At 32.2% G+C, this 24,438-nt stretch overlaps 3 protein-coding genes across 3 annotated transcripts; 1 reads left to right on the top strand and 2 right to left on the bottom strand.

Moving 5' to 3' along the window:
- The first annotated feature begins 8,214 nt into the window (after nt 1-8,214).
- Nucleotides 8,215-12,469, top strand: LOC131637954 (probable glycosyltransferase At5g03795). Its single transcript, XM_058908522.1, has 4 exons — nt 8,215-8,892; nt 8,993-9,123; nt 10,391-10,739; nt 11,494-12,469. The coding sequence occupies exons 1-4, from the start codon at nt 8,485-8,487 to the stop codon at nt 12,166-12,168; spliced, it is 1,563 nt and encodes a 520-aa protein (XP_058764505.1). The 5' UTR covers nt 8,215-8,484; the 3' UTR covers nt 12,169-12,469.
- A 305-nt stretch (nt 12,470-12,774) lies between these two features.
- Nucleotides 12,775-13,935, bottom strand: LOC131637961 (transcription factor MYB114-like). The gene is made up of 3 exons (XM_058908530.1): nt 13,709-13,935; nt 13,497-13,626; nt 12,775-13,346 (listed from the first exon to the last, which is right to left on the bottom strand). The coding sequence occupies exons 1-3, from the start codon at nt 13,848-13,850 to the stop codon at nt 13,019-13,021; spliced, it is 600 nt and encodes a 199-aa protein (XP_058764513.1). The 5' UTR covers nt 13,851-13,935; the 3' UTR covers nt 12,775-13,018.
- A 5,400-nt stretch (nt 13,936-19,335) lies between these two features.
- Nucleotides 19,336-23,566, bottom strand: LOC131637969 (uncharacterized). The gene is made up of 4 exons (XM_058908536.1): nt 21,952-23,566; nt 20,847-20,993; nt 20,330-20,446; nt 19,336-20,088 (listed from the first exon to the last, which is right to left on the bottom strand). The coding sequence occupies exons 1-4, from the start codon at nt 23,371-23,373 to the stop codon at nt 19,468-19,470; spliced, it is 2,307 nt and encodes a 768-aa protein (XP_058764519.1). The 5' UTR covers nt 23,374-23,566; the 3' UTR covers nt 19,336-19,467.
- Between the last annotated feature and the right edge of the window lie 872 nt (nt 23,567-24,438).

Here is a 24,438-nt window from a genome sequence, read left to right on the forward strand (position 1 = left end):
TAAGTTAGCTTGTTTATTAAGTTGGCTTGTGTAATGGGCCTTGTGGAAAAAGCCCATTAGTTAGTATGTTAGGTTTCATTATAAATAGCATACTAGTCTCTCATCATTGTAAGCTGCAAATCCTAATTTAGGTTGAGAGAGGTTATTTGTTATTCTTGTAAACTTATAATCTTGTTTTAAGAGAAAGTGAAAGAATAGTAGTTATAACCAATTCTTGTGTTCTTCTTCTCCTCTCTAATTCTCTATTATACTTTGTTATTTGTATCGTTTTTCACAACACATGACATAACTTACAACTCAAAATAGTCCTACTCTTCTATCAAGAATGATATTAGAGAGGCTCACATTAAGCTCACAAACCCTAAACTATTCCCCGTAAGTTATGCTATTCAATTAGGGTTGTTGTCTTCTATATAAAGCACATATTTGGTCTGGATTTGGGCTTCAAAATACAGCAGGGAGATTGCTAAAAACCTATACAAGATTCTCCATAAAATAGTTATCCAATCATTAGTTTCCTAAATATTCTCCATATTTAGAAACTATGAATACATCTTAAAAACAGATAAAATCTTTTATCCTTAAATTAAGCGTAACGTTGGATTGCATAATATTCTCAGAATATTCTCCATATGTAACAATCAATACAGATTCCAAAAAGTCCAACTTTGCACACAGTTAAGATGTCAGATGATCTTTGCATATGACATTTTACTCGACATGTCATACCAGCTGCAGTCGTTAGAACATCTCGTTCAACATTATGTCTAACATATATTTACTACAAGTAAGACCACCTATGTAACATGTTGTTGTCTAATTTGTTTTACTAAAATCAATGCCAATCACAAAATTGATAATTAACAGATGTCGTCGACATTCACCAACACAACGATGACACCATAGTTATTGGTGTTCAATATGACGAGTGGGAGATAAAAGGTGCCTTGATTGAACCGGAGAGCTCCATTGACATCCTCTATTAGGATTCCTTTTAGAGGTTCCACCTATATTTGGGGGACTTTAAGCCCTTTAAAAGATCGTTGGTGGTTTCCTCAAGCGAGTCAGTAAATGTGAAGAGCTACATAACATTGAAAATAACCTTTGGAGCAGGGGAAAATGCCAGGAAGGTCACGGTAAGATATCTAGTCATTGATGATCCCTCATTTTATAACATGATCATATGGCAACTGATAAGTGCCACATTTATGTGAAATACGTGAGTACTCATTAACTTATTTTACAAGCAATTAATACAAAAACTCCTAGTTTATATATGAACAGTGAGAAAACACATGTTTGAATTTTATAGTACACAATATTCCCTCTGGTCCTATTTATAAGATAAAGTTGACTTTTTAGATTCATTGAAAGATCAATGTATCTGGTTATCTGATCCATGATATAGTCCAAATACATTTATTATTCAATGAATCTAAAAAGCAAATTTTCTCTTATAAATGGGACCAGAGGTAGTAACTAAAAACAGGTGAAAAGGATTGGAAAATCAGGATTTAGCACGAAAAGACTAACCCAGATCAAAACCATGGAAGACTAGGATCGATGGGCCTACTATAGGCGCTCCAAGCACAAGAAAAAAGCTATATGGGATGACTTGATGCAAGTTTCATGGTGAAACAAAGGTTAGCTCGTTAATCGAAGGGGTGATGTGCTAGGTGAGGAAAGACAGCTACAGACACATGGCAGAAATGCAAGCATTGCTTGTTGAGGAAGAAAGTATAGCAGGTCAAAGTATGGTACACGAGTTAGGCGCAAGGACGGTGCACCTAACGAGAGGTCCAGAAATTTGCATATAAGTAGGAGTTTCCAATTTATTGCAAAGGAAATTTTTGTGGAGCGAGGTAATACAAAATTGGAGTAGGTTTGCCTTGGTCTGCTAAAGTATAACAAGAGAGAAAACTTAAAGGTGGAAGCGCTGCTTAAAAGACATGGCAAATACACTTCCAAGACCAACTTTGCAGGATTACCGACAATTACACTAACAATGAATAAATGTAGCTAAAATCTCTCTGTTGGGAGTTGGATGTAGTCATTATATACATGTACTGAATAAGTCACGACGTTCTATGTAATTCTACTCATGCTTTAATATTGATGACTCTTTAATCTTAATGCTTGTTTTAATTTTTTTAAACTAAAACTCATTTTAAGGTGTGACATAACATCGAAAGGTGCTTGTCATTGCTAGATTCAAGATAATCATCTATTTAATAGTAACACCTAGAGATAAATTTTAGTTCAATATTTGCATGTAGCGTAGCATGTATGGATGTAGAGTCTTGGTGCTTTATAGCTGTTGGAACTTAATGCTCTATGTTGGTTAATAGTCGATATATCAGACTATTGGATAATGCACTGATCTCAGGGTGTTTAGACCGAAAAAATATATGAATAAGAGCAACATGTGGTAATATTAATAGGTGAGTAAATGATCATATTACTAACCTATGAATGTGAATGATAAATACGTAATAATGAAATCAACCCCTCGCAAGTTTTCTTGCTATTAACACCGGAATCTCCATTTTACCTTCTATCATTTATTTTGTCCTTTAATTTCATGCAACATATCAAATACACAACCATTCTCTACTTAAAATCTTAAAAATTATTGAACGATCTTTAAAACCACCAATCTTGGCGGATACGATAATTGTAAAACTTACATTTGCTCCTCAGCAAACAAAATTGCGTTGTTGCTAGGATATTATGCATATGATTTATTTCATTATTAATAATAAAGATAATTTTATTTATATACTACCGTATGATTTAGCACCACTTTAATATGATTTACTTTCGGTGTCTTTGATTGCAAAATTGTAAGCACTTGATAAAACATTAGAATACAAATCTTTAAAGTACTGTATAATTTTTTTTATCTTGTATGATGTTTGGTAAATAATGGATATGACAAATAAAATCTAATAAAATTTACTACAACAAACTTATAAATGTAAATATTAATAGAGGAGAAAGAGAGAGAATATTTTTTAATATAAAATATGAGAGTATTATTAGTATATTAAATAATTAGTACAAAAGATAAAAAATATATTAATTTTGTAAATATTAATAGAGGAGGGTGAGAGAGAAATTATATTTTAAATAAAATATAAAAGAATATATTTTTTTTATATTTTAAATAACTTGTATTAGGGATAAAAGAGTATTTTTGTATATTAATATTATAAGAGAGATAGAGAATATTTTTAATAGAAAATAAAAGAGTATTTCAGTATTTTAAATAACTTGTATTAAGAACAAAATAATATTTTTGCATTATAAATATTAATAGAGGATTATGAGAGATATAAAATATATTTTTAATAGAAAATCAAAGAATATTCTCATATTTTAAGTAATTTGTTCTACAAAAGAATATTTTTTGTATAGCAAATATTAATAAAGGATAACGAGGGAGAAAAAATATTTTTAGTAAAAAACAAAAGAGTATTTTTTATATTTTAAATAATTTGTACAATGCACAAAAAAAATTGTTCCATATTTTAGTGAGAAATACAAATCATAATTTTTGTCTAGTTCCTAATCATGATTTTTTGTCTAGTCTTATAAACATTTTTAAAATTAAACTCAAACAATTAGAGTTGTGTTGTCCCCTCTATTCTTTTATAGCATATCAAACACACAAATTCTTAAAAATTAAACAATTGTATTGATTCTTCCATTTTTAAGAAATTATATCTTTTAAAAGCTAATATTATAAAAACATTATAAATTAAATTCTCGAGTTATAATAATTTAGAATCAAAGATTATTTTAACTATTTATTTATTAATATTATATACAAATAAAATAAGATATAAATATTATATACAAATTAAATAAGAGTTAAATATGTTTAATTAATAAATTTGATTTTTAATTCCTATAAGAAAAGGTCGTGTACTCATGTTTTAGTCATTACAAAATTATTTATGCCCGTAATTTTAATTTATATAACAGGACTAAAACTTCGTACAAAAATAATTTTATATGAACTAAAACATGACATTACACAAATCACTTGTTGGTCTAGTGGTGATTGGCGTTAGACCGCAACTGCGATCGGGAGGAGACTAGAATCAGTTGATGCCAGAACTGACCCTAAACCGGACTGAACCGGTGGTGATAAAAAAAAATGACATTATTATATAAGGTCTAAAAATAAAATTTAAAATATTTATAGGGGTTAAATTTTTTTTTTTTGGAGTCAAAGTAATATATTTTTAAATAAAAAGGAGTGTAAATATTTTTATTCATATTACAAATAAAAAGTGCATTTTATATTTTTAATTCTTCTCAATTATAAATTATTATTATAAAATGTATTATCTAAAGTGATATATGTAATATTTATGATGTTAAGTAAGTAAAGTGTTTTTTACAGGGACATGTGGTAGGATTTTTTATTTATATTATATTAAAAAGTGATTTTTTAATTTTTAAATTCTTTTCAATTATAAATTATTATTCTAAAATATATTATTTTAAATGATATATGAAGTATTTATGACATTAAATAAGTAAGATATTTTTTTATATATAGGATTTTAAATAAGTAAGACATTTAAGGATATTTTTTTATAGATAGGATTTTTTTTATCTATGTTGTATATATAAAATTATAAAAATTTTGGAAAATAACTTTTTGAAAATTATATTATCATGGTAAAGAAGTTTAAAACAATTAATTTTTTTAATATTAAAGTGGTGACTTTTAAAGTGAAAATTAAATATTGCTTATAAAAAGTAAAATTTAAATTAAATAAAGTAGAATTTAAAAATGTGAGAATTAAATTGATACATTATATTTTTAAAATAAAGTAAATACTTAGGATCTTTGTTAGGATTAGGATTCTTAAAAATAAAATATTTAAGAACTGAAACGAACTGCCAAATCAAATTGAAATGAAGTTAAATGAACCAAACTATTATTTTTGGTTAGTGAATCAAACTATTATGCACAGTTCTAGAATCGAACCAAATCCGAACAGAACAAAATTGAAAATAAAAAATGCTTAAAATAAGTTTTTTTTTTTAAATTGAAAAATAGCTTAACGATTCAGTTCTTTGATAAACAATTCGGTTTGAGAAAAATTGTCTTCTAGCAGTTCGGTACAATTCTTAATTTTGAAATAGTATACCAAACTAATAATTTTGGTTCAATTTAATTCTTAGTAAATTGAAACAACGAATGAATTTTTATTATGATTTGGTTCGGTTCAGCTCAATTTTTCCCACGAACTGTAACATAAACCGTCCTTATGATGATTAATAAATTTTATGAGAATGTCAGATAAGACAAGTGTAGTTTGCTTTGGTCAATACATTTAAATATTTATATCTTAAAAATGACAAAAATAACTGAAAGTAATATAAAATATTTTTATTTGAATAAGTTAAGAAAATATCCCAAATAATTATAATCAATATTTTAATTATTTAAAAATAAAAAATTACTACTTATTTTGAGAACAAAAATATCATTTTTAGCAATGAGACATATTGATTTTATAACTTTTAAAAATTATAATATTTCTAAACTAATAATGTATAATTAATATTTTTAGTATTTAGAAACTAAATTATCACTATGTATTTAGAGAAGAAAAATAATTTATGTGTTAATCAAACATTTGAACTCTAGTGGTAAATGAGTTTCTGCTAAGACACGAAGATTAAAAAAATATCGAGTTTGATTTCTGTTGAAAATAATACTTGGTCCGAATTTAATTTCTTATGAAAACAATACTTGACAAAGCGTCATGACCTCTCGTTAGACCATCTCCAATGGTAGTTCCTTCTAATAAGTTCTCCACCTAGACATGCCACATCATAGTACCATTGCATTGCAATGCAACTATGAAAAAATTGTGGTACCCAATCAAATTAGTTTATGAGGTAAAGTTGTGGGCCCAATAATAACTTTTTAGAATTATACAATTAAAATAAAAATTATAAAAATTATTTTAAGATGATGTGGCTAGTGGGACCCATAAAGAACCCAAAAATGGGTTGCACCATTGGAGATGCTCTTAGGAGCTCTAAATTACTAGGGTCCTTATGGAAATCAGAGTGCGAATTTTTTTTATGAGACTTCACAAATAGACGATGAATTTGATCCTATTGAGTTGTCGATTGCAAAATCGAATACTAAAGTTTTTTAAAAAATTAATAAATTATATTAACTCTATCACTTTTAAAAGCTAATATAATAAAAATGATAAAATTAATTTATTAAGTTATAATAATTTAAAACCAAACATTATTTTATTTATTTATTTATAAATATTATATACAAATAGAATTAAAAATATATATTAAATACGAATAAAAAATAGTGTAGATATTTTTATTCATATTAAAAATAAAAAATGTATTTTTTATTTTTTAATTCCTCTTAATTATAAATTATTACTATAGAATATATTATTTAAATTATAAATGTTTTTTATAAGGACATACCGTGGAATTTTAATTTATATTATACTAAAAGTGCATTTTTATTTTTTAATTCTTTTATATTATATATTATTATTCTAAAATATATTATTTTAAAGAATAGAGAAAAAGGGATATGCACTGACAATGTAAAATATTTTTAAACTGTCAATCAATCACAACCATGTATCCAATTAAAACACAATTTTAATTTCAAAAAACTAATATGACGTGATAAGTGTAAGGATTTTGATTGAATGTATGTGTAAAGTTTATTTACACTGTCAGTACACTACCTTTAAACTCTAAATAATATATGTAGTATTTTTGACCTTAAATAAGTACAATATTTTTATATAATGACATTTTTTATGTCTAAAATTTTATAATGTACACTTTATTTATTTTTGTTATATATAAAATTATAATTGTTAAGGAGAATACATTTTTTAAAATTATATTGTTATATTTAGATGTTAAAGGTAGTGCAATGTAAGTGTAAATTAATATTATACTATCATTTAATAGAATTATAACATTATAACATTTCATATATTAGTATTTTAAATTAAAAATTTGACTTGATTAAATACTGTCTCTGATTAGTTTAGTGTATACTCTTTTTTCACTTAAATTTAAATATAAAAATTTAAAATGTAAAACATATTTTTTTATATATTAAATTATAGATTTTTATACTGAGAATTAAATATTTTTTTTATTAAAAACATATGAATTAAGTAAAAAATAGAATTTAAAAAGGTGAAAATTAAATTATTAAATTAATAATATATAAATTATAAAAAGTGTAGTTTGTTTTTGTAATATATATATATATATATATATATATATATATATATATATATATATATATATATATATATATATATATATATATATATATAAGATTAATTGAAATATAATGTCAATTTAACAATTTTACACCAATAATTTAAAAAAATTAATTTTAATTAATGATTGTGTAAAATTGTGAAACTAACTTGATATTTCAATTAATTTCTCTCTCTCTCACACACACACACACATATATATATATATAGAGAGAGAAGGGGTGATGCACTAACAGTGTAAAATATTGTTACACTGTCAATCAATCAGTACCCATGTATCCAATTAAACCATTTTTATATTTAAAAAAAACTTAATGACGTGGCATATTTATAATTTTCTATTGGATGACAGTGTAAAATTATTTTACACTGTCAGTGTAAAATTATTTTACACTGTCAGTGCACTACCTTTTAACTCATATATATATATATATATATATATATATATATATATATATATATATATATATGAGTTTAAAGGTAGTGCACTGATAGTGTAAACAAATTTTACACATACAACCAATCAAAATTCTTACACTTTCCATGTCATATTAGTTTTTTTTAATTAAAATTGTGTTTTAATTGGATACATGATTGTGATTGGTTGACAGTGTAAAAAAACTTTACACTCTCAGTGCATATCCTTTTTCTATATATATATATATATATATATATATATATATATATATATATATATATATATATATATAAAAGTGTAATGAATATTGGTGATCAAAAAAAAAAAAGTGTAATGAATATTAAAATTGTAAATTATAAAAAATTATTGAATTATTAAAATATTTTTAAATTTAAATATAATTTAACAGAATACTGATGAGTGGTTAGTGTAGAATAAAAAACTCTATATTCAGAAATAACTTAAATTGATTATTTTGTTGCCGTGTTTCTTTATCTTTATAAAAGAGTGGGGACATGACTTCCGGGCACCGTTACCGAACACCAACACTTTCCTCTTCCCACCATAACCGTTACCGTCAACCTCGCCGTTTACCCTACTCAGATCCATCATCTCAACCAGGCTCCTAATTACTTCACTCCATGCATCCTCCTTCCGATTCACGCGAGAAACAATGAGAGCTTTATAGAATCACATGCTCAGGTTATGGTTAATACTTTATCGTTCCATGCGATATGATTGAGATTTGATATGAAGAATGTTTTTCACCGAACTGTTTTGATTCTAATGAGGGAGTTATCGTGGCGAATTTTCGGGCACAGGATTGATCGGAGAAAATTGCTTATTCTCGCGGCTGTTTTTACCGTAACTGGATTTCTGTTTCAGTTTTTTGTACATGATTATGTAACCGATTCGTCGCCCTCCAATAGCACTGTACAGTCGAATGAGTTTGTTAAAGGGGAGATAGTTCAACAGGTTCACCTCACTCTTTCTCAGTCCGTTGTTTCGCCTAATTCGTTGAACAAGTCTGTTCAATCAGTATCAGTTGAGCATGACAGTGTTGTAGATATTCAATCACAAAGAAAGAAGAATATAAATCTTAGTAGTACGACAGTTACCGCGTCGTCGCCTCGTGGACATGTTCCTTTGGGTAAGCAGGTAGAAGTTGGTTAGATTTTGAACTTGGTTCTTTGGTTTGTTTAATTATATATGATGTGTTGAGGCATTACTGATGTTTTTCTGGAAATTTATATGGCAGAAGGACATTAGGTTGCTGTCACCTACTGAGGCCCTTGTGTATGCAAAGAAAGAGATTGAACATGCTCCTTTAGTGAATGAAGATCCTAATCTTTATGCTCCTTTATTTACCAATATTTCTGTTTTCAAAAGGTACTCTTGTTTGTTTATTTTAAAATTGTGCATACTTCTTATTCATGGTTTTGTTGCTGAATAGAGTTATGGTTTTAGGGGGTGGTTATTGACTTCTTTGATTTTTTTTGTTGAGGATTGTTGAAGAAAAAAGGAAAGAGATATTAGGCCCAATAAAATCGGGCACCCGGAAGAATTATTCCTATTCGAATCTTGAATAAGATAATATAAACTACGTTAAGAGTTATTCCTATTCTAATCTAGAATAAGATAATCTAATCTAGAATAAGACTGTATAGTCCAATCTATACCGCACATGCTTGAACAAATGTGATGGTAAGTTTTGTTGTGGAGGGGAGGGTAGTCCTTTCTTATACCCATAGAACTCATTATATTTTTCTTAATGTCGGCTGATGATTTGTTTTTTGTGCTAATAACCGCCATTCATTAAATTATTCAACCAAAGCAACAAAAAAAACATAGTAGCAGTATTACAATTTACATAAAGCCCCTCTTTCTTTGAATATTTATTTATCTATGTTAGGAGACCACTTGACTAAAATTAGTGTTTTGAACCAACAACCTCAACCTCAAGTTTGATCTTTTAAGTGATGGCACATGAATGATTTTATGTTACATCTCTAACCCTATCCCTGAAGCAAGAGCCTTTTAAGTTTGAAGCATGGGATTGGGATATGCATAAATCCACTTACCTCATGCTAAAGTTAGCTTTCTAATATCACACCTCTAAACTCTTTTATGTATAAGCTTTTTGAGCATGGAACGGCATATACAAGGCAAACATTCATCTCAGAATCTGAAGACTTAGGCAAGAAGGCTTTAACTTTGGACTACTTGGTGTTGGTCTACTACCTTGTCAAAGAACCACTCAACCAACCTAACTTTTGTTACTAGTAATGATGGATAGTTTCAATGTAAAGTTGGAAAAATGGTTTTTCTGCAGTCATATTAACGACTATGGTCAATGTCCTTTTACCTAGTAAATATTGTAGTTTTGTTGCTGTATAGAATTTTAGTATCTTGGAAAACAGATTTGAACTGGTTGGATCCAGTTTCTTCATTGTTTTCTATAATCATCTTCCCCAAGTATTCTAGATTTTAAAGAGATGAAGTTGAAAACTTGGGGGGCTGATTGTGTTGTGTAACCTGTGGGCTGCAATCTGCTGAATATTGCTGATAATGTTTTGGATTTGACTGCAACTTTGGTTTGTGAGTTGCATTTACCATGTTTAAAGTATATTGAAATAATATCGTCCTTCAATTTCAGGAGCTATGAATTGATGGAAACAATACTTAAAGTTTATATATATCGTGATGGGGCAAGGCCTGTTTTTCACAACCCTCACCTTAAGGGAATCTATGCTTCAGAAGGATGGTTTATGAAGTTAATGGAGGGAAACAATCAATTTGTTACCAAGGATCCTGAGAGGGCGCACTTATTTTATCTCCCTTACAGTGTACACCAAATGGCGCGGGCACTCTATGTGCCCGAGTCACATAATATGAAACCATTATCACTCTTTCTTAGGGATTATGTAAACAAGATTGCTGCAAAATACCCCTTTTGGAATCGCACACATGGGTCAGACCATTTCCTTGTTGCTTGCCATGATTGGGTAGGTGTCTTTTCCATTGAATTGGTTGAATCATGATGATTTGATTTTTCTAAGATTGATAATTGTTTGAGATTATTTGGATTTTAAATTCTTATATTTCCGTGCTTCCATCCATGCTTTTCATTGATTAGATGAAAAATGAAAGTGAGTTTATTTAGCAAAAATAAATTTAAAATGGCCTTGATCCATAAAAATGCACCCATATAATAAACAACGATGGTGCTGATGCTGCTGCAGATAATACTAATAGGATAACATAGTGCCATATATCTCCCCGTCACGGCAAAGAAAAAAGTTCATGCTTAATCTCCCAATGTATTTCAATTACTCTTGCAAATAGTTAATTCTCTTTCATAAATTTCAATTTCCCTTCAACAGTTGATAGTCGTCTATTACCTTGAAATTTGCAATAATGCAAAGCCCTATCATGTTGAGTATGGAGGTATGCAACATCTTTCACTTGTTTTCCTGTGGGCTATCACACTTTTTTTCAATGATTACTGCACAGTGAAAAACTCGTTTTTCTTGAAGTTTTCAAAGACATCTCTTTTTTATATATATGTGATGCCCACAAAGGTTATTGGTCAATTCATAGTTAAAGAATGGTTGATAACGTATTGACTAACATATTTCCCTTTTGCAGCATAATCTATTCATTCCTATTATATCGGAACCTGATAAATTTCATTTTTTTATTGTGTATTGAAGTCTTCGTTTTTGTTTGATGTCTCCTGTTTGAAACTCACATTTCCAGGGTCCTTACACTGTGGCTGAACATGGAGAACTAGCCGGAAACACCATAAAAGCTCTATGTAATGCTGATGTGTCTGAAAAAATCTTCATTGCAGGAAGAGATGTTTCCCTTCCAGAAACTACCATTCGAGCACCAAGAAGACCTCAGAGATATCTTGGTGGGAATAGAGTGTCATTACGTCCAATCCTTGCCTTCTTTGCGGGAGGCATGCACGGTAGAGTGCGTCCCACTCTTCTTAAGTACTGGGGTGGTGAAAAAGATGAAGACATGAAAATCTACAAGCATCTACCTTTGAGAATCTCCAAAAAGATGACTTATATTCAACACATGAAATCAAGTAAATATTGTTTGTGTCCAATGGGCTTCGAAGTTAATAGCCCTAGGATAGTTGAAGCCATATATTACGAATGTGTTCCTGTGATCATTGCAGATAATTTTGTTCTTCCACTTAGTGAATTTCTCGACTGGAGTGCTTTTTCTGTGGTAGTGGCTGAGAAGGATATTCCGAGGCTAAAGGAAATTTTGATGTCCATCCCTATGAAAAAATACCTTGCAATGCAAACTAACGTGAAGATGGTACAGAAGCATTTTCTTTGGAACCCAAAACCAATGAAATATGATCTGTTTCACATGATTTTACATTCAATATGGTTCAACAGGCTAAACCAGATTTGAACCCTGCAAATATAGATGGGTAGCATGCAAGACTCTAGCAGCCTTTTATTGCTTAGTGGCTGGACTCATACATTAAAAATTTGTTTGATTAGAAATATGGTTAATATTTTTGAATGCTCTTTTATTTTAGTTCTTTTTCAAACCATTAAATCCTTGAACTCTGTATTGTCTCTTTCATACAACTACAAACAATAGAAGGAAATATCTTGCTGAGTTCATAGTTATTGTATCTGTGTAAAAAATTCGATGCATGAATGAGTAAAAAACTTAGTTGCTTTCAATCAATTTCACTACTAATTTCTTCACTCAACTGTCAATTCTATGGTGCAAGATCTGTTCATATTTATGATCACTGATCATTTTCTTGCCACCGCACATGTTTTGTTAACTTTAGTGAACATATTGCGAAACCCTTACAATTTTTAATACAAAAAAAACTCTTAAAATTTTGCCATAAATTGACCATACACCATTATATAACCCTTTGTTGCCTCATTAAATGAAAATCTGTCTCTAATTCAAGTACTACTGCCAACAAAAAAAGAGTGTTTCTTTAAAATGAAATAGATTATTTTATATATTCTGATAACAAGTAATACAACATAAACAACTAATGACACAATTCACTACATATTTACTTTAACAATAACAACAATGGAAGTTACAAAAACTAACTAAAATAAACCTCCTACTTTGAGATCATGACAACATTTGCAGAAATTCCGATTTAACTGTGATTTTGCACTAGATTAGATCACAGTTAATCCAAACATGTGCTTAGAAGCAGAATAGAACAACTTGTTTTCCACATTATACTTCACTGGAGCTACTTATCCACAACAATGCTCACTCAGATATTTGTGTTCTCAGGCAACTGAATCTGCTCAAATTCCAAGAGTTTATTCACCCAATCAAACTCATATGGTTCATCAATGGAAAAGTCTAAGAATTCATTCACATCAAAGAGAACATCAGAATCAACACTTCCATTAATTGAATCTTTATTCTCTAATACAACACTATCCCCAAAAATATTGTCTTGAATTATAGTTTCTTGTGTTGTGGAAGTTTCTGGTTTTTCCTCAATGTGAGTGGCTTTTTTGCACAAATGAGAATTCCAATAGTTCTTAATTTCATTGTCAGTTCGTCCCGGAAGCCTCCCAGCTATCAAAGACCACCTTCACATACCAAAAATTCCATCACCAAAACATATGATATTGATTATGACACGTAGTGCTATACTTCAGATTAAAGTTGTGTCTGACTAGAATCTTCAGAGTGTATCGTGTCTAGTGTCTGTGTTAGTGTTTTGTTTATGTATGACAAACCTGTTTCCTAGAAGTTTGTGAAGCCTAAGAATCAAATCCTCTTCATCATCTGAAATGTTCCCTCTCTTGATATTGGGTCTAAGATAGTTCAGCCATCTTAACCTACAACTCTTTCCACACCTATTCAAACCTGCAAAAAAAAAATGCAACACTTACTTTAGTTTCAAGTTACAATTTCTTTGTTACTTGTGTCTTATTATTACTATTATTACCTGATTTGGCCGAAACAGTTTTCCATTTCTTGGCACCATGAGTTTGAATGCAATGAGCTAGCTTTTGATCTTCCTCCGGGGTCCATGCTCCTCTATTCATTGTTTTCTTAGTTGGTCCATCTTTTTTTCTGCAGGGTGCCATTACAATGAGGCTTTGTTTTTTTGGTGTTGTTAAGAGTTAAGAGTAAGAGAGATAGTATAGTGAAGGTTACTCAGTCAAGAGAAGAAGTTTTTACAAGAATGAGAAAACATGTGTATATATATATATATATAGTGGAATGTAGGTGAGTCCATGCATATGTATGTATCTACCCTTCATGAGAATGGAAACCCAACCACCCGTTAGTTGTAGATTTCAACACCAAGTGACCGGTTAGAGCCTTTCTTGTGTTAATAATTTGATTAATGGACTACGTGTATTGATTTTAGTCATAAATAAACAGGGGTGAATTTAGACATGAACATCTTGTGGGGGTAGGGGCTAGTAATAAACCATGTTTCATTTAGTTTTAATTTTTTAATTTTTTTTTCAATGTTATCCCTCCTTAAATATTATCATAACTATTTATTCCATTCTTATTAAAAAAAAAAGTAATATAATTAGTGTGACGGTTGTATATTGTAAGAGGGTCATGCACTTCTATTCATTCTTTTGGTCCAAGATGGTCATGGTAGATGGATATAAGTGACCCCAAAGTGCTCAGAAACCAATGACTTCGTACAACAAGAATTTATTATCCGATGATGTTTATTTATGTATATTTATATTTAGAGGTTTATTTAAATGAATTTATATTTAGAGAACGGTTTTGAGTTTTGCATGTAGCAGCTTTTGGATAGACATGTGATTTTGAGTTTGATAAGAAGAATCTATTAGAACATCAACAAATTGCAATATTCCCCCAATAACAAAAATGTTGTTCTCAAGATTAAGGTTTGGGTAAGTGAAGGCTATCTCTGCACTGTCTTCCCATGTTGCTGTCTGAACATTCATGCCCACCCATTTAACAAGCACCAGGGGAACCGGAGTTGAGTGCTGAAAAATGACCCTAGAGTCCAAGACACCTTTTGGTTGTATTATCGGACTCAATTCAGAAGTAGTTAATGGCAACAGAAAATACAAAACAGTAACAGGTTTGTGGAAGGCCTTCAATTTTATGCGTAAAAAATCGGGTGAATATTCACCGTAAGAGGACGTTGTAGCTTATAAGCAACATAGCCTCTCTTGGGAATGACTGGAAATGGGCCAAAGTAGTACATCCCTAGTTTTTGGGTCTTACGGAGAGCAACCGAGGATTGATGATAATGTTGCAGTTTAACAAGGACTTGATCACCAATGTTAAATTCCACACGCCTGCGTTTCTTGTTCGCATGCAACTTCATAAGGCGTCATAGCACCGTTGCTATGGTATGAAGTGTTACACCAGTATTCTTTTTCTTGACCAAAATGATTGGGAAACTGTTAGCTTGAGAATTTAAATTCAATTCTCGACATGAAAGTGTAAGAAAATGTGTGAAAATGCTAAGTACAAAATGACCAGGTTATAATTTTCGATATATTTATCATTTCAATTAAGGCGGTGAGTTTGACTCGCCTATCAGGTGTTTTGGGACTTGGTGTATTTTTGAGTCCAAGGGTTAGATGACCTAGAGACCCACCACATCTAGGTTGGAGGAGTCTCATAAACAAATCCACAAGTTTAGGATCACTCTCTCTTCAAAAACATGTTCAGAGTCTCAAAAGAGTTGCAGTGATTTGGCATATTCGACGGGAAACATATTAACTTTCAGCAGGGACAACTAGAAGGCTCGAAAATATTATCGTCAGGGACAACCAGGAAGTTTAGAGGCAATTATCAACATTTTTAACAGTTTGCATCAGTTCAAGAACTGAAGACACGTGGAAGCAAATCAAAGACATAACCCACATAGTAAGATACGTGTCAAGTCCTAGGGAAGTATCCGTTATCGATGATTATTGATGTATGTAGTATATAAGTCGATTTGTTATGTAATAAAAGTTCGCAAATTTTAACCGCATTCCTTATAGAACTCAAATATCCAAGTCATAGAGAGAAAAGAGTTTGTGAGGAAATATGTATGAATTTGCATCCCTTTTTCTAATTTCTTAATCAAAGTATTTTATTTCACTTTTATTGTCTTCTTTGTTTCTTTAAACAATTCTGCATTGTTCTCTATTGGAACTTTTATCCAATTTACCAACATTCAAATGTTAAATATTCAAGCACAAATATACATTTCTCAAACTTCCTACCTAAATTAAACATATGACTTTTCGAGTTTAATCACTTAAAAGAACTAAAACTTGTGATTTGAATTACTAAAAACACCAATAAAAAAATTGGTACATCCGGTTGGACCCTTTTGTGCAAAAAACTTAATTTTTTTATAGAAAAATGTTTTGTGCTTTTAACGCTTATTGGGTTCTTCATACATGAAATGTTTTCAATGTCCGAGTGTGTATGCGTCTCAGGAGTGGTAAAACTCTTGTTGAGATGACACGTCCAAAAAGTACTTCCCTTCCCCATAATTACGCTCTAGATACAAAAGAACAACCAAGCGAATTGTTAGGGACCAAATTGTGTATATATTTGTGGTTCTTAACAACTCAAACTCTAGTATTTATTCCAGTTTGCATTGAAAGTAGCTCAAAAATAGTAAGTTTGTGTTTTAGTATGTAAATATGTGTATAACTAACTTTTATGCTTAAATTTGTAGGATTCTTGACTTTTGGCATTAATGGGAACTTGGATGAGGCTTAAAGAAGACTTTGGATCAATGAAAAGTCAAAAAAAATGAAGAATTTTAATGTCAAGCTCGCTAAGCGCATTTTCTAGTGCATTATGCCCTTTTTTTGTGTCCCTTGGCAGGCTTAGCGAAGTCCACTGAGTGGAATTCTTTTTCTCGCATGCTCGCTTGGCGAACTTTATCTCTCTTAGCGAGATTACACTTTTTGAACTTGTATAAAATCACTTTTTCAGATATTTTGGGATGATCCATCTATTTCCATTTGATCTTAAACCTCCCTCTGGAAGCAAAAATCAATTTTCATCCATTTCTTACTCAAAAACAAAGTTTATAAGCTTAAATCTTTGATCCATTAAAGATTGATGCTTACTAAGCTTTGTTGCTTACTTCTTGTGCAAGCTACTATGGTGATGGGTAGCTAAATACTCTTTTGTATCAAGACAAGACGTGATTTTCCTTTCCTTTGTATATTTTCCTTTGGATTATTGTGTATGAACAACTTATTAATCAATATAAATGGTAATTTTTGCTTTTCTTGAATATTTATGGTTTAAATGTTTGTGAAATACAACTTTTGTACCTTGACCTAACTTTATCATCTATTAAAGACTAAGTCTAGACATGGAACTAGTGTTTGATATTCACTTTGTATCGGTTTATAAATGTTATTTGTGTTGTTTAATCGGTTGAGAAATCATTTGTTGAACAATACGGTAAAACTTGTTATATCGTTTCGGACAACGGACGAATGGGGGTGGAAAAACGGGTCCGACCAAGGTTTTAGGCCCTCACCCTCAAGTGTGACCGCCCGCTCTGTTTTTTATGCGGGCTTTTGTGGGCACGTGCATTAACATAAATTTTGTATTTTTAGGCTTAAAAAGTGCAGTGCCCGCGGGTTTAGTCCGCCTCGCCCTCACTTTTTTGTGGGGAGGGCCAAGGTTTTAGGCCCGCACCCTTAACTATGACCATCCACATCGTTTTCTTGCGGGCTTTTGCAGGACGGACCTAAATGAGGTGGGCATGCCTGTTTGCCACCCTTATGAACGATATAGACGAACGATACATGATAATACTGATTAGTAATGAGTTCATATGCATGATTATTGGGAGACATCCAAATTAGGTTGATGAAATCAAGTCTTGATACGTTTTTACATCCTTAAAACTTTTTGAAATTTACTCTTTGCTACTAAAAATTTATGAATGAACTTTGACAAAACCAAACCTAAAGTAAACTCTAACTCATGACACTATAAACTGTAGAACGGTGGTAATATCTCATCAATTCATGTGGAAACGATAATTAAAAAGTACTCCAAAATAATTTCAACACGAATCAACAGTTGATGGTGCAGATACTTCAACAACCGTCAGATTAATCACTCTTTCGTCAATCAAATGTTAGTTTCGACGACATTACCAGAAGTGGCGATTCCCCAATCTCAAGTAACAAGTATTCCAAATACCCCCAGAGTCACATAAACTGTTACAGGAGACCCTAGACCTTTTTCTCTCCCACATTTCACGCTACCCATGGTAGTAGGGAATACCCATATGGCATGCCAGCTCTAATGATGACAGGCCTACAAACTAGTGCATCTAGATATGCATATAATGCAATGGTTTTTGTGTCTCTCCTTAATCCATGCTTAGCCTTAAGATTTTCTATAAGCAATCCTAGTCGAACGGCCCAAACTCAAGGAGCGTTAGGATATATCCCTCAAGTTATGTCATCCTTAACTACTAGTTCCCTTTTATCTGTGAGGCAAAAAATGGATGAAAGTAACCATGATATGGTGAACATACTTACGCAACAAATTGGTACTGTGCTTAATCCTTTGATCCAAAACACAAACCATAATACCAACAAATGGCTAATCAAATGAGTCAAATTGCTGATTTTTTTGGGCTCCCCAAACGCCTATTTGACCGATCCCTCAAATCTAAAATGATAGGCCGGTTAAAATCCAGGAGTGCCAAATAATGAAGGGATTCCTGAGAATCAAGGGCAACTACAACTTACGCCCCAACAAGTCGAACAACCCATACCCAGGGTTGTCAAAGGGGACTTAGGTAGAAATGGCCTAGAACTAGTGTTGGTTAATAAGAACCAGGATGTAGATCAACTAGTTAGAAATGTCCAACAGAATAATTTTAGGGGGCAAAATAATATATCAAATGTGATTGAATAGATCTTAGCCCAAAATTTCCTTATTGTTAGTCTTCATAGGCCTAATTTTTTCTGCTTTGTCTGAGTATGTTTTGCAAACTGAACTTTCTAGGAGTTGAAAAAATCCCAAGTTTATAAAAGTTTGAAGGCGATACAAATGAATCCACTGTTGAGCATATCGCCCGATATCAATTAGAGGAAGGAGATTTGGCCAATAACAAAAACTTGAAGATGAAATACTTTCCTAGTTCCTTGACCAAGAATGTCTTCCCATGATTCGCCACCTTACCCCCAAATTCTATATGTAATTGGAATCAGTTGGAAAGGGTGTTCCATGAATAGCTTTACATGGGTAAGTCGAAGATTAACTTGAAAGAATTAGCTAGTGTGAAATAAAAATTGACATAATCAATAGATGATTAGTCGAAATGGGTGCATAAGATTTAGAATATTCAATTTGGAAGAAATTAAATATCCATTTCTTCCTAAGAGATATGGCTCGAACAGCTTATCCAATCGGAAGTAACATTTGATCAACCTCCAACAAAGAAACCCGGGAGAACGGGTTTCTGTCCACCGCTACAAAAACCTAATGAGTGTGCACATTTTAAATAACTGAGCAAAGACAAAGTGCAGCTAGCTATTTCTCACTAGCATTCTAGTTAAGCAAAATACCAAACTGACATAATTTTGGATGCAAAACCACTTGTAAATTGGCATAATAACTTCAAAGTAACAAAATTCCTTACACGTACTTTCTACATTTCTCTATATACTTTGTATATTTGATGTATACACTTCCCTACATGCTATAGATTGCTCAAAATAATTTCTTCAGTAAGTTGAAAACAGCATATAAAACAAAAACCATTACAACTTTCTTAGAAGCTAGAATCCTTAAATTCACCCTCAGACCATTTTTTCGCATGAAACCCAGACAAGCAGCACCAACAAAGAGAAACCAAGAACAGATTGTGCAGAGAAAAGCCTTCAGGACCTCTGAAGGACCGGATATATGGGTAACATCGGTTGATACTTCCACATAGGAACACGTGGAGCTTGACTTACTGTTGTTTGTTTCATTTAATCTAAGACTGATCTCTGATTGGTTTAATCCAAGATTCTCATTCAACCAATCAGACAACCAGACAAGCACTTTTGCAAGCCATGCAATCTCATCACTGGATATGGGACGCCTCATCCAGTCACCTTTGTATTTAATATCTGTATACATGCGATTGCCAGACCTTCTAGGCTTGAATATCTCATCACGGGATTGTTGATGCTGAATTCGCTCGGGGGAGATTGAAGATGGCTCTATAGCTCTCCCATCAAATAAACACCCTAGTTTTTCCTTCAATGAGTCTATGCATTTTAGGCTGCGTGTAACATTACCACCGGATATAGCTTGTAACTCAGCTTCTGCGCGCAAAATAAACAACTGCAGGAAGAAGAAAAAAAGTGGATGAGAAGATAACAACCTATACCATATATTATTGTACTAGAAACATGACGCAAGAGTGACAAATGTGTGCTATGTCACCAAACTTCACATAGCTGGTCTCAAGTCCCCATATAAAAGAGCAGGGTTATGTTAGGCAACTAATAGACAATTGATTGATTATGTTATACAATAGTTTGAAACACAAATTTGTAAGGATAGCATAAAAATTATGTAAGACCTGAAGGAGCTGTTGTCCACCATCTTCCCCATCAGCAAATAATCGCAAATCTTTGTTCCAATTATCATGCAAAAATGAACCATCAACACCAGTCTCGCATAAACCATCCTCCCAGTCCTGAAACAAGCAGTATATTAATAATTAGAAGTCAGTTTCTGGTATTTCAAATTCCAAGTTTATCTTCAAAAGCTTGAAGACACTACATAAAAACTTGTAGAAGTGATTTTTTTTCAAAAGAAAAAAGAAATTTTAAACTATGCTAAAAAGAAAGAATGTGCTTTTAATACTATGCCTAAACCAGCTATGAACTTTAAACTAATTAAAGGAGTGCGAAGATTCGAAACATGAAATACCAAAATATATGACCAACAAAAAAAAGGAAGGAAAAAAAAAACCAGTAATAGGTATAGGGTCAACTATTAGGGTGAAAAGTTTCATTAAGGTGCAAAAACTAATCACTAAATTAGCAGATAATGGAATCAGAAAATCTAAAAATCAGAAGGGAAATTCAAACCACCTGCAGCTGTTCACGGATGATAGGAACATATCTGTACAAGTTATTCAACATAGGTTTGCCCAAGCCAGTCTGTTTGGAATGGAAAAGGGCATCCATATTCTTCAAGAGGTCAATGAGCTCTTTGGATGATGTCAATGTGTCTAACACCTGGAAAAGAAGGTTAGAAAGTGAAAAATCCATTCAGCTAAACCTCATGAGGCTGTTTGTAGATGACAGGCATAATCAAATCGTTACAGAAAATTTGCACATTTTTAACCAGACTTTATCCAAACAGGTCTAACATGAACAGAAATGCAAAAAAAATCCTTGCTGAATGTAATATTTCAATGTGTTTAAATCCTTGAAAATATTATATTAATAAAGCCATCTAAAAATTAAGAATCGCAAGTCCACAAAGATCAGGTTGTAGTGATCCATAACATTTTGTACACTTATCTTTTACGCCAATTTTGTGTTGTAACACAATGGACTATAAACTCCTATTTCCATATTTAAGCAATTAATATATATAGTACATGAGTACAACTATTGAACTAATAATGTCCATTTTCCTTCTAATTTTAAGCTACAAAAACCAATATTTAATCGTGAAAGACTTGCAGAAGTTAAAAATAATCTATCAAAGATTAAAATGCTCAGTCAACTAACAGTACAGTGTGTCTCTTGCATCCAGAGTTGGAGTTACCAAGACTTCTATTAAGTCATATAGGGTATACTACAGTGTAATGTGGTATCAGGGGTGCAGGTGAGATCAACCAAAAGCAAACGATTAAGTGATGGTTAAATTCAAATTTTTCCTTAAAGGATGAACTCCCTTCAAGGCTTGCCATTGAAAAGGTATAGACATAAATTAGACATATACATCGATAACCACATTGTAACGGTTACAGGTTACAACATTCCCAAGTTTTTCCAAAGATTGACAATCTTCAGCAATCCATACACACAAACTAGTGAGAATCAAATTATTCATCTGCAGTTTCTCTTACACTATCCATAAAATATCCTAAGCAGAAACTAGTCATTGACAAATAACAACCACAAAGCAGTAAGGCAGTAAACTGCAAACACAACAAACATAATCGAACAGGGTTAAGAAACAAACCTTGACGACCATCTGGACTACAATTTCAACATCACTATGAAGAAACCTGTGAGCAAATCCAATAAAATGCATAACCAAGGAAGTATAGTACAAATAATTAGAGAGAACATAATCCTGCCAACACGGTGTAAACCCACCACCACTTCCATTTTCAGGCACAGAATTTTCCACTTTCTCACCATTCATTTCATCCAGCTTTTTAAATTTACCCTCTTTAATATTCCAAGGCTCCAAGTATCTAATCCAAATAGAAAACACTTCCGAAACATTCTTAACCGACACAGCCATCGGACTAAACAGCAATGTCCTCAACAAAAACCTATACAAAGGCCTCTGCAAACATTGATTCCAACAAGCATAACCCAAATCCTTGTTCTTAGAAACCTCCACAGTCCTCCACCTAACACTAGGACTATAACTAGAACCAGAATCTCCATTCTCACGAAACGCAGTTACAGTACTCAAACCCAAATACCTCACAAACAACTTAACAACTTTACTTAAACCCGGCGTCGGAGGCATTTCTCCAAACGGAAAACTAACTCCAAGAGCTTTACAAACACTGACAGGGAACGGCGAGAAATCGTTGTCAACAAGCCAGAAATGAATCAGCGTGTTAACAACAAACTCGGCTCTATCCGCAACAGTTGCGTCATGACTGGAACCGTAATGGAGAATGGAGCTCCGATAGGGTTGGTGAGAGGTTAAATCGGAGGTAGGAACATTTGCACGGAGATACGCGTAGAGAAGACGCGTGTAGAGGTCGTAGTAGGGTTTTTTGTTTGAGACGTTCTGTTTGGAGGCTGAGAAACCAGGGATGGAAGATTTCCAGTTTTCTAACCTGAATTTTCCGGGGGTTGTCTTGACGGAAACTTGATCGGAGTTAATCGAATTAGCCTTGGAGACAGGGTAATAAGCGAACCAGAAAAAGAAGTATTGAAAGACATTGAGTTGAATTTGCGAGGAGGAGGATGAAGAGGTGAAGATTGAAGGACAAAGATCGGAGAGATTGTGTTTATCGGTGAGGGAGCGGGACCAGTGAGGTAGACGTTCCGTGGGGAAGAGGTATTTGACAAGGGAGAGACGGTCGACGGCGGAGATAGCGGTGGCGAGTGTGCCGGAAGGGGAGAGGAGAGAGAATAGGGTTTTGTCGAGTTCGGGGTTGCTGATCCAACCGTTGGATGAAGGTGAAGGTGAAGTTGAAGCGGCGCGAGGGTTTTCGAAGCCGAAGATGTTGCAGATTAGGGTTGGGAAAGCGAGGGAGAAGAAGTGACGGGATTGATCGGGTGAGTGAGAGTGTAGGAAGGTTTCAATGGAGGTGCAGAGGGAGGTTATTTGGGAAGGTGAGGTGGCGGATTGGATGGTGGATAAGAGTTCCTGGGATTTGGAAACGGAATCTAGGGTGTAGGAGTGAGGGAGCATTGTGGAGGTGGTTAGGGTTTTAGAGGAGAAGAGAAGAGAGAGTGAGAAGGTTTTAGAAATGAGAATGTTGTTATGGAAATTGAAAAAGGGATTTGAAAATGAGATAGAAGAGAAAGAGGAATAAGCGAATGGCGCCTTTTTATGGGGAGGTGGAGGAAAGAGTGTTTAGGTAGCGTGGCGATGTAATAGGGTTTATTGGTGGGGACAAAAGTAATTTCAAATTGAAAAATGAAAAGCCAAAAAAATATTCCACCGGCTACAAGACTATTACTCTGATTTTAGTTGTTTTTATTTCAATAAATTGTGCTTTTAATTGTTGTATTGAATAAATGTGGTTTGATAAATGGGTGACATTTTGAGTCAAACTTAAATCTATTTGTAATATTTTGTATATATGTGGGAGATTTTCGTTTCTTTTTCTAGAAAAAAGAAAGGAAGGAGAGATTAGTATGGTAGTTGATCATTATTTTCATGCTAGTATGCTTTGTGATAAGGATAGGGTTTTTTGGCTACCTAATTTTTATAATTAAATTATTATTAGTGGTGTTTTGCTGCTTGCTTTGTTTCATAGATTCACTGTTTTGTTTGTTGCTTGCCTTACTTTTGTTTGCTGCTTAGCTCACATTACTTAGCCAATGGTTTTTTTTAGAGGTTACTTAACCGATGATCAAATCATGTGACTTCTATTTCAAAAATCTTCTTATGGGCCAAAATATATTATTATTATTATTATTATTATTATTATTATTATTATTATTATTATTATTATTATTATTATTATTATTATTATTATTATTATTATTATTATTATTGCATAGAGAGAAACGTACTAGAAGTCAGTTTTTCATTTTATAGTCTTAATTAAGAATGTAAAAATGTATATAAAGTTACTTGCACGGAGTTATTTGGGAGTTGAAGTCCGAGATGTGAGAATTCATATCTTCACCTTTTTAGGTATAGCTTTTAATCTGGTTAAATTTTATGTAAGTATATTCAACTTTTATTAATTGGTAGTTAAGGGAAAATTAGGAGTGTTGATCTCTAGTTAAGAATGATTAGGGCATG

Source organism: Vicia villosa, linkage group LG1, assembly GCF_029867415.1.
Source record: "Vicia villosa cultivar HV-30 ecotype Madison, WI linkage group LG1, Vvil1.0, whole genome shotgun sequence".
Taxonomy (NCBI): Eukaryota; Viridiplantae; Streptophyta; class Magnoliopsida; order Fabales; family Fabaceae; genus Vicia; species Vicia villosa.